Source organism: Dendronephthya gigantea, unplaced genomic scaffold, assembly GCF_004324835.1.
Source record: "Dendronephthya gigantea isolate DGI-Jeju-01 unplaced genomic scaffold, DenGig_1.0 000864F, whole genome shotgun sequence".
NCBI classification, from domain to species: domain Eukaryota; kingdom Metazoa; phylum Cnidaria; class Anthozoa; order Malacalcyonacea; family Nephtheidae; genus Dendronephthya; species Dendronephthya gigantea.
This window is the reverse complement of record NW_021163874.1, coordinates 8,194-20,717: the sequence shown is the minus strand read 5'-3', so window position 1 is coordinate 20,717 and position 12,524 is coordinate 8,194. Positions and strand designations below refer to the sequence as shown.

Below are 12,524 nucleotides of genomic sequence, written 5' to 3'. Positions count from 1 at the left end.
ATTATGATCAAATCATCATAATGAGCATCATGGTTGCCATGGCAACCATCATTTATTATTATTAATATGCTAATTATGATCAAGATCATCATAATGATCATCATGGTTGCTATGGTAACAATCATTTATTATGATTAATATGCTAATTGTGATCAAAATCATCATAATGAGCATCATGATTGCCAGGCAACCATCATTTATTATGATTAATTTGCTAATTATGGTCAAGATCATCATAATGATCATCATAGTTCCTATGCAACCATCATTTATTATGATTAATGTGCTAATTATAATCAAGATCATCATAATGATCATCATAGTTCCATGCAACCATCATTTATTTGATTAATATGCTAATTATGATTAAGATCATCATAATGATCATCATAGTGCTATGGCAACCATCATTATTATGATTATATGCTAATTATGGTCAAAATCATCAAATGATCATCCTGGTTGCCATATAAACCATCATTTATCAACTAATATGCTAATTATGATCAAAATCATCATAATGAGCATCATAGTTGCCATAGCAATCATCATTTATTATGATTAATATGCTAATTTTGATCAAAATAATCATAATTAGCTTCATGGTTGTTATAGCAACCATAATTTATTATGATTAATACGCTAATTATGATCGAGATCATCATAATGAGCATCATAGTTGCCATTGCAACCATCGTTTATTCTGACTAATATGCTAATTATGGTCAAAATCATCATAATGATCATCATGGTTGCCATAACAACCATCATTTATTATGATTAATATGCTAATTATGATCAATATCAAGATCATCATAATGAGCATCATAGTTGCCATGGCAAGCATCATTTATTATGATTAATATGCTAATTATGGTCAAAATCATCATAATGATCATCATGGTTGCCATAACAACTATCATTTATTATGATTAATATGCTAATTATGATCAATATCATCATAACGATCATCATAGTTGCCATAGCAACCATAATTTATTATGATTATTATGCTATATATGATCAAAATCATCATAAAGATCATCCTGGTTGCCATAAAACCATCATTTATTATGATTAATATGCTAATTATGATCTATATCATCATAACGATCATCATAGTTGCCATAGCAACCATAATTTATTATGATTAATATGCTATTTATGATCAAAATCATCATAAAGATCATCCTGGTTGCCATGGTAACCATCATTTATTATGATTAATATGCTAATTATGATCAAGATCATCATAATGATCATCATAGTTGCTATGGAAACCATCATTTATTATGATTAATATGCTAATTATGATCAAGATCATCATAATGATCATCATAGTTGCCAAGGAAACCATCATTTATTATGATTAATATGCTAATTATGATAAAAATCATTATAATGAGCATTATGGTTGCAATAGCAACCATCATGTATTATGATTAATATGCTAATTTTGATCAAAATCATCATAATTAGCATCATGGTTGTTATGGCAACCATAATTTATTATGATTAATACGCTAATTATGATCAAGATCATCATAATGAGCATCATAGTTGCCATGGCAAGCATCATTTATTATGATTAATATGCTAATTATGGTCAAAATCATCATAATGATCATCATGGTTGCCATAACAACTATCATTTATTATGATTAATATGCTAATTATGATCAATATCATCATAACGATCATCATAGTTGCCATAGCAAACATAATTTGTTATGATTAATATGCTATATATGATCAAAATCATCATAATGAGCATCATAGTTGCCATGGCAACCATAATTTATTATGATTAATATGCTAATTATGATTAAAATCATCATAATGATCATCATAGTTGCTATGGCAACCATAATTTATTATGATTAATATGCTAATTATGGTCAAAATCATCATAAAGATCATCCTGGTTGCCATAAAACCATCATTTATTATGATTAATATGCTAATTATGATCAATATCATCATAACGATCATCATAGTTGCCATAGCAACCATAATTTATTATGAATAATATGCTATATATGATCAAAATCATCATAATGAGCATCATGGTTGCCATGGCAACCATCATTTATTATGATTAATATGCTAATTATGAGCAATATCATCATAATGAGCATCATAGTTGTCATTTAAACCATAATTTATTATGATTAATATGCTAATTATGATCAAAATCATCATAATGAGCATCATGGTTGCCATGGCAACCATCATTTATTATGATTAATATGCCAATTATGATCAAGCTCATCATAATGATCATTATAGTTGCATGGCAACCATCATTTATTATGATTAAAATGCTAATTATGGTCAAAATCATCATAATGATCATCCTGGTTGCCATAACAACCATCATTTATTAGGATAATAAATGATGGTTGTTATGGCAACCATGATGATCATTATGATGATTTTGACCATACTTAGCATATTAATCATAATAAATGATGGTTGATATGGCAACTATTATGATCATTATGATGATCTTGATCATAATTAGCATATTAATCATAATAAATTATGGTTGCCATGGCAACCATGATGCTCATTATGATGATTTTGATCATAATTTGCATATTAATCATAATAAATTATGGTTTCCATGACAACTATGATGCTCATTATGATGATATTGATCATAATTAGCATATTAATCATAATAAATTATGGTTGCAATGGCAACCATGATGCTCATTATGATGATTTTGATCATAATTAGCATGTAACGAGCCGAGATAACAAACACACAACGTGGTCTAGATCTAACTCTCTTGTTCAATAATTTACAGTGGTTATATATACTCTCGTTCTATAGGGCTTGTATGCTTCCTTTAATTATCTATGAATCTATATTTATGTGTTACGGCTATGTTTATATATTAATCTCGGAAGCACTTGCAATGGTCCATCCGCGGCAAGTTATGTTTCCTTATTCGATTTTCTTAGTCTACATTTTAACAATTAGTCTATTATCCAATATCCGTTACACCATCCTCCTCCTTATCTTCTCGTCCTGAGGACATTCTTTCAATCAAAGCCGTATCTTGATGGCGGATTAATGTTTTGTCTAAGTCTGGCAGGTCGAGCACGAGGAACTCCGTCAATTCCGTCTTGTTGAGGTGTAACATCAACCATGTTGAACTCACCTACTTCCCTACTAGGGCAAACCGGTTCGCCCTCTTGAAACGGGATAAAGCTGCGCTTTAAATGGTCGTGGTGGACGACCATCACCTTCCCTCCCTTTGAAACAATTTGATAGTCTACCCCAACCCGTTTTAAGATTCTATGAGGCTCCGTCCATCTATGTCCGAACTTCCAACCTTTTGGTCTTTTCAACATGACTGTTTCGCCCGATTTGAAAGGCCGCCAAGTATGTGTCGGTTGATTGAGCCATGCCTCTTTTTCCGATGCTTTTGATAAATGTTCCTCTGCTATGCGTCTAATATCATAAAATGCGGACCTAACTGACCGTAAATATTCACTCTGGGTGGATGGTGTTGTTAGTGGTATGCCTAATTCTAATTTAACTGGTAATCTAGGTAATTGGCCAAAAACTACCTCATACGGAGACATGCCTAGTGCGTCGTGTTTGCTAGTATTGTAAGCGAACGTGACTGAATCCAGCCACAAGTCCCAATCATCTCGCCTATTAGAAACAAAGGAAGAAAGCATAGCTTGAATTGTGCGGTTTTGGCGCTCTGTCTGTCCGTCACACTGTGGATGGTAGCTGGTAGTGCGCGTTTTCGTTATACCTATAAAATTACATACTTCATGCAGCAGTGTGCTCTCAAAATTTCTGCCTTGGTCTGAATGCAAGACTGCTGGGGGACCAAACCTAGAGAAAATGCGACTGACGAGGAGTGGCGCAACTGTGCTGGCTTTTTGATCGGGTGTCGCAAACGCTTCACACCACTTAGTGAAATGATCAACAACAACTAAAATGTGTTTGTTTCCTCGACTGGTCTCTGGCAATGGTCTAATGTAATCCATTGCCCAAAAAGTGAAAGGTTGACCGACTGAAATGTGGCCTAAAGGCGCCGAGTTTTTGCTATTTGGGGAGTTCTTTTGATTACAAACGTTGCACGTTTGTATATGTTGCGAAACGGTTTGACGAATACCAGGCCAGTAAAATTTCCTTCGGACGCGTTCCTCTGTGCGAGTGATACCTAAATGCCCCCCGAGTGGCCCATCATGCAGTGTTTTCAGGATGTTTGTTTGTAAGTTGGAGGGTATCAATATGACATTGTTCGGATGGTTATGCGATGCCTTTCGGTTGCCAAGAGCTCTATATAGAATGCCATCATGCAGAAAATATTGGTCATAGTGCCGAAGCCAACGCTTTAGCGCAGGCTCTTGATCGCGATTCAAAGTTGGTTTGGGCAAATTGCGCTTTTTCATGTTGAGTATAGTTGCTAAGTGTGGGTCATTGCGTTGACTATCTCTGAGGTTCATGGTTGGGTTTAATGTGATTGTATTAACTAGTTGTGTTTCCGGAGCGGAATGGGAGGGGTCTGTACAAAGGCTATTCGGAAGTGTAACTAAAGTACCGTCTAGGTCAACTATTAGTGGCTTACTGCTCTCCAATTTAACAAACGCGGTACGTCCCCCAGGTAATTTAACACGTATTGTCGAAACCAATGTTGGTTGTTGGCTTGAAGGGGACGCTGCTAAAGTAGGTTTAACAAGGCGAGAGAGCGCATCTGCATTGTTATGAATTCGACCCGCACGATGAACGACCGAAAAATCAAACTCTTGTAAATCCATAATCCACCGCGCAAGACGACCTTTGGCCTCCATGGTATGCAGCCAACGTAAGGCATTATGGTCAGTAATGCTTAAAATGGCGACCTAGAAGATATACGCGAAAATGAGCAGTACCAAAGACAACAGCTAATGCTTCTTTTTCGGTCGTTGAGTATTTTTGTTCGCGCAGGGAGAGGGTTCTGGACGCATATGCAATTACTTTTTCGTTCCCAAGATCGTCAAGTTGCGATAAAACCGCGCCGACGCCGTAATCAGACGCATCAGTTTGCAAAACGAATTCCCTGGCGAAGTCAGGGTAGGCCAGAATGGGCGAAGAGCATAATAATTGTTTTAGTCGTTGAAACGCCTGTTCGCATGCAGCACTCCAAAGAAAATTCGCGGCTTTTTGTGTTAATCGCAGTAAGGGCGCAGCAATGGATGAGAATCCTGGAATAAACTTACGGTAGTAACTTGCAAGGCCTAAAAAACTTCGTACATCTTTGACGTTGCGTGGGCTTGAAATGTTGTTGACAGCTTCAATTTTTGCGGGATCAGGCATGATACCACCTTCGGAAACTAAATGTCCTAAGAATTTGACTTTGCGCGCTGCAATTGTGCATTTCTCAAGTTTAACGCGGAGCCCGTGCAAGCGCAATCTCTCTAAAACCGTCTTAAGTCTATTGTAATGTTCACAAAATCGCGACCAAATACGATGACATCGTCTAAGTAGCATAAGCAGATTACGTAAGAAAGACCACTAAGGGCAAGATCCATAGCTCTTTGAAACGTTGTTGGCGCGTTTACAAGACCGAACGGCATTCTATTAAACTCAAATAAGCCGCGTTGTGTGACAAAAGCAGTTTTATGACGATCTGTTTCGTTTACAGAAATCTGCCAGTAGGCGCTTTTTAAGTCCAATGTTGAAAAATATTGTGAGTGTCCTAATGAATCCAGAATATCATCAATGCGAGGCAAAGGGTGCGCGTGGCCAACAGTGACCGAATTGAGTTTTCTATAGTCGACACAGAAGCGCATTTCGCCATCTTTCTTTCGAACCAATATAATAGGACTAGACCAGGGACTAGTCGACTCGCGTATTATGCCTTTTTCAAGCATTTCAGTAATCTGACGCTCAGATTCCTCACGGTGAGCAAACGGGATGCGGCGAGGGTGTTGCTTAATTGGTGTGCTATTTCCGGTGTTAATTTCATGTGTCAAAATGTTGGTGTGCCCTAGATTATTATCAAAAACGTCGGAAAACTCGAGTAACAAACTCCTTAGCTTGGCCCTATCTTCCACTTGTAAAGACGAGTCAATTATAGACTCGATGTTATCTGAAATATCGTTTGCCGGTGACTTATTCCCAACCGCCCCGCAAATGTTGGTCCGAGACAGGCACGACTCAATCAAAGGACAAAAATCTGCTAAATTTTCACCTGCAGTCAGTTCAATCGGGCTATTAGACGTATTGAGAACACGAAAAGGCACAATTCTGTTGTCAGGCTTTACGACAAAACGTGCAATACTAAACCCTTGTCTAGCGGCAGTGCTGCCCCCAGAACGTGGCTCTATTAAACCTATGCTACTGTTGGCACGTTTGGCCAATTTCCCCTCTAAAATAATTTCCGTTCGTGGTGGAATCATTACACTCTCAACCAAAGAAACACCGGTGTTCCCTTGAAAGCGGGATTGACACAACAAACGCCCAACGGTCGAATCCGCATGCACGTGTGGAGGACTCGACTCAATGACTCCTGCTCGATCTGCCTTCTTAGACGATTGCGAAGGGATTATGGGGGTAGCCCCATGTTTGCCAACTAACATATAATTACCTAGGTTGACATCTTTACATATAGATAAATTATTCTGACTGATAAAATCCCAGCCAAGAACACAGTCATATGGTACATTATTACTAACTAAAAATTTCCCGTTAAAACATGCACGAGATCCTAGAAATTTGACACTACTAGATAAGTGTCCTTGAATATTTACAGGGTGCCCCGTAATGGAGACACATTTCTCTTTCTTGTTCGTGTTCAATTTGTTCTCATCAAAGTCAATTGTTCTCTGAACCGCCTTACTTAGAAATGATTTCATTGATCCTGAGTCAATGAGAGCACGAACACGAACTTGGTCCACAAAACAGTCAACAAATGGGTGGAAAACTGTACAATTATCAATAATATTTGTACTTAGTACAGGATGGGCACGATCTCCACCGACTTTCCGTCCATCCCGTAGTAGTTTAAATGACGCGATGATCGGCATTCTCGTGCGATGTGACCAGGTTTCCCACACCAGTAGCAAATCATCGTTCGACGGCCACTGAAGGGTCGCTGTCGTGTACAATCTCGAGAGAAATGTCCTGGGAAACCACACGAATAACAGGTACCCGTGAACGACGATCGAGTGGAGGAGTTTGCAGAAGGCTCTGTACGGTTCAGGCGGTTCTCGAGTGCTTGTTGTTTCTCTGCGATGCCAGCAACCATGGTGAGAATCTCTTTCAACTGTGGATCGGGTGGAGGCGGTGGGCGGGTGACAGCGTCAATATGAACACGAGCAGTCTCTGCCGTCGGCTGGCTAAGCGCACGAAATCGTTGGGTAAATTTAACTATTTGGGCCAATGTTGGGGTAGGGTTATGCTCCAACATTTTTAGCTTCAGAGTCGGTGGTAGACCCTTCGAGAATTGTCTCGTCAACAACGCGGACTTGGCATCATTGGAAAGAGATGGGTCAGCTTTCGAAAGGATATTCTCCAATTCCCATTTGTACACGGCCGGATCCTCTTCGGGTCGCAAGGTTCGCAACTCGAACTCAGCGAAGAAATTTTTGCGTTTAGCTTCGGGACAGAGGGCTCGTCGCATCGACTTCACGGCATCGTGGTAAGTTCTCCTCTCAGCCACAGGAATAGCATGGAAGTTACTTGCGGCTCGACCACGTAAGAAAGCGGAAGTTTGAGGATCTTTACATCGCTTTCCTCCGTGACTTTCCAACCATTTGCAGTGCAGCAGGCACCAAACTCGCGTAACCAAGCGTCGAAATCACCATCATCAAATTTCCGCGGAAAAATTGCAGCCGACATCTTGCGCGTTACCGCTGCCACCAGTTGTAACGAGCCGAGATAACAAACACACAACGTGGTCTAGATCTAACTCTCTTGTTCAATAGTTTACAGTGGTTATTAATACTCTCGTTCTATAGTCTATTATCCGATATCCTTTACAAGCATATTATTCATAAAAAATGATGGTTGCCATGGCAACTATGATGATCATTATGATGATCTTGATCATACTTAGCATATTAATCATAATAAATGATGGTTTCCATGGCAACCATGATGCTCATTATGATGATTTTGATCATAATTAGCATATTAATCCCAATAAATGATAGTTGCAATGGCAACCATGATGCTATTTATGATGATTTTGATCATAATTTGCATATTAATCATAATAAATGATGGTTGCCATGCAACTATGATGATCATTATGATGATCTTAATCATAATTAGCATATTAATCATTATAAATGATGGTTGCCATGAAAACTATGATGATCATTATGATGATCTTTATCATAATTAGCATATTAATCCTAATATATGATGGTTTTTATGGGAACCATGATGATCATTATGATGATTTTGAACATAATTAGCAAATTAATCATAATAAATGATGGTTCCCATGGCAACTATGATGATCATTATGATGATCATGATCATAATTAGCATATTAATCATAATAAATGATGGTTGACATGGCAACTATGACGATCATTATGATGATCTTGATAATAATTAGCATATTAATCATAATAAATGATGGTTGTTATGGCATCCAGGATGTTCATTATGATGATTTTGACCATAATTAGCATATTAATCATAATAAATGATGGTTGCCATGCAACTATGATGATCATTATGATGATCTTGATCATAATTAGCATATTAATCATAATAAATGATGTTTGATATGGCAACCATGATGTTCATTATGATGATTTTGATCATAATTAGCATATTAATCATAATAAATGATGGTTGTTATGGCAACAATGATGATCATTATGATGATTTCGACCATAATTAGCATATTAATCATAATAAATGATGGTTGCCATGGCAACTATGATGCTCATTATGATGATCTTGATCATAATTAGCATATTAATAATAATAAATTATAGTTGCCATAACAACCATGATGCTAATTATGATGATTTTGATCAAAATTAGCATATTAATCATAATAAATTATGGTTGCCATGGCAACCATGATGCTAATTATGATGATTTTGATCATAATTAAAATATTAATCATAATTAATGATGGTTGCTATGGCAACCATGATGCTCATTATGATGATTTTGATAACTATGATGCTCATTATGATGATATTGATCATAATGAGCATATTAATCATAATAAATTATGGTTGCTATTGCAACCATGATGCTCATTATGATGATTTTGATCATAATTAGCATATTAATCATAAAAAATGATGGTTGCTATAGCAACTATGATGATCATTATGATGATCTTGATCATAATTAGCATATTAATCATAATAAATGATATTGCCATTGCAACCATGATGCTCATTATGATGATTTTGATCATAATTAGCATATAATTTAAAATAAATGATGGTTTTCATGGCAACCATGATGCTCATTATGATGATTTTGATCATAATTAGCATATTAATCATAAAAAAGTATGGTTGTAATGGCAACTATGATGATTATTAGATTATCTTGATCATAATTAGCATATTAATAATAATAAATGATGGTTGCCATGGCAACCATGATGCTCATTATGATGATTTTGATCATATATAGCATATTAATCATAATAAATGTTGGTTTCCTTGGCAACTTTGATGATCATTATGATGATCTTGATCATAATTAGCATATTAATCATAATAAATGATGGTTTCCATGGCAACTATGATGATCATTATGATGATCTTGATCATAATTAGCATATTAATCATAATAAATTATGGTTACCATGGCAACCATGATGCTCATTATGATGATTTTGATCATAATTAGCATATTAATCATAATAAATGATGGTTCCAATGGGACAATGATGATCATTATGATGATCTTGATCATAATTAGCATATTAATCATAATAAATGATGGTTGCTATGGCAACCATGATGCTCATTATGATGATTTTTATCATAATTAGCATATTATACTTTATAAATGATGGTTGCCATGGCAACTATGATGATCACTATGATGATCTTGATCATAATTAGCATATTAATCATAATAAATGATGGTTGATATGGCAACCGTGATGATCATTATGATGATTTTGACCATAATGAGCATATTAATCATAATAAATGATGGTCGCTATGGATACTATGATGATCATTATGATGATCTTGATCATAATTAGCATATTAATCCTAATAAATCATGGTTGCCATGGCAACCATGATGCTCATTATGATGATTTTGATCATAATTAGCATATTAATCATAAAAAATGATGGTTGCAATGGCAACTATGATGATCATTATGATGATCTTAATCATAATTAGCATATTATTAATAATAAATTATGGTTGCAATGGCAACCATGATGCTCATTATGATGATTTTGATCATAATTTGCATATTAATCATAATAAATGATGGTTGCCATGCAACTATGATGATCATTATGATGATCTTGATCATAATTAGCATATTAATCATTATAAATGATGGTTGCCATGAAAACTATGATGATCATTATGATGATCTTAATCATAATTAGCATATTATTAATAATAAATTATGGTTGCCATAGCAACTATGATGATCATTATGATGATTTTGATCATAATTAGCATATTATACATAATATATGATAGTTGCTATGGAAACTATGATGATCATTATGATGATCTTAATCATAATTAGCATATTAATAATAATAAATGATGGTTGCTATGGCAACTATAATAATCATTATGATGATTTTGACCATAATTAGCATATTAATGATAATAAATGATGGTTTCCTTAGCAACTATGATGATCATTATGATGATCTTGATCATAATTAGCATATTAATCATAATAAATGATGGTTTCCATGGCAACTATGATGATCATTATGATGATCTTGATCATAATTAGCATATTAATCATAATAAATGATGGTTGCCATATCAACCATGATGCTCATTATGATGATTTTGATCATAATTAGCATATTAATCATAATAAATGATGGTTACCATGGCAACCATGATGCTCATTATGATGATTTTGATCATAATTAGCATATTAATCATAATAAATTATGGTTCCATAGCAACCATGATGCTCATTATGATGATTTTGATCATATATTGCATATTAATTATAATATATGATGGTTGCTATGGAAACTATGATGATCATTATGATGATCTTGATCATAATTAGCATATTAATCATAATAAATGATGGTTGCTATGGCAACTATAATAATCATTATGATGATATTGACCATAATTAGCATATTAATCATAATAAATTATGGTTTCCTTGGCAACTATGATGATCATTATGATGATCTTGATTATAATTAGCATATTAATCATAATAAATGATGGTTGCCATTGCAACTATGATGCCCATTATGATGATTTTGATCATAATTAGCATATTAATCATAATAAATGATGGTTGATATGGCAACCATGGTGCTCATTATGATGATTTTGATCATATATAGCAAATTATTCATAATAAATTATGGTTGCTATGGCAACTATGATGATTGTTATGATGATATTGATTATAATTAGCATATTAATCATAATAAATGATTGTTGTTATTGCAACAATGATGATCATTATGATGATTTTGACCATAATTAGCATATTAATCATAATAAATGATGGTTGCCATGGCAACTATGATGCTCATTATGATGATCTTGATCATAATTAGCGTATTAATAATATTAAATTATGGTTGCCATAACAACCATGATGCTAATTATGATGATTTTGATCAAAATTAGCATATTATTCATAATAAATTATGGTTGATATGGCAACTATGATGCTCATTATAATGAATTTGATCATAATTAGCATATTAATCATAATAAATGATAGTTGCCATTACAACCGTGATGGTCATTATGATGATTTTGATAACCATGATGCTCATTATGATGATATTAATCATAATGAGCATATTAATCATAATAAATTATGGTTGCTATTGCAACCATGATGCTCATTATGATGATTTTGATCATAATTAGCATATTAATCATAATAAATGATGGTTGCTATGGCAACTATGATGATCATTATGATGATCTTGATCATAATTAGCATATTAATCATGATAAATGATGGTTGCTATGGCAACCATGATGCTCATTATGATGATTTTTATCATAATTAGCATATTAATCATAATAAATGATGGTTACCATGGCAATCATGATGCTCATTATGATGATTTTGATCATAATTAGCATATTAATCATAATAAATGATGGTTGCAATGGCAACCATGATGCTCATTATGATGATTTTGATCATGTATAGCATATTATTCATAATAAATTGTGGTTGCTATGGCAACTATGATGATCGTTATGATAATTTTGACCATAATTAGCATATTAATCATAATAAATGATGGTTGCCATGGCAACTATGATGATCATTATGATGATCTTGATCATAATTAGCATATTAGTCATAATAAATTAT

The 12,524-nt window shown here is 34.4% G+C and overlaps 1 protein-coding gene across 1 annotated transcript; it reads right to left on the bottom strand.

Moving 5' to 3' along the window:
• Positions 1–6,962: 6,962 nt before the first annotated feature.
• On the bottom strand, positions 6,963–7,634 carry LOC114544598. Its single transcript, XM_028563187.1, has one exon. The coding sequence runs from the start codon at positions 7,632–7,634 to the stop codon at positions 6,963–6,965; it is 672 nt and encodes a 223-aa protein (XP_028418988.1).
• Between the last annotated feature and the right edge of the window lie 4,890 nt (positions 7,635–12,524).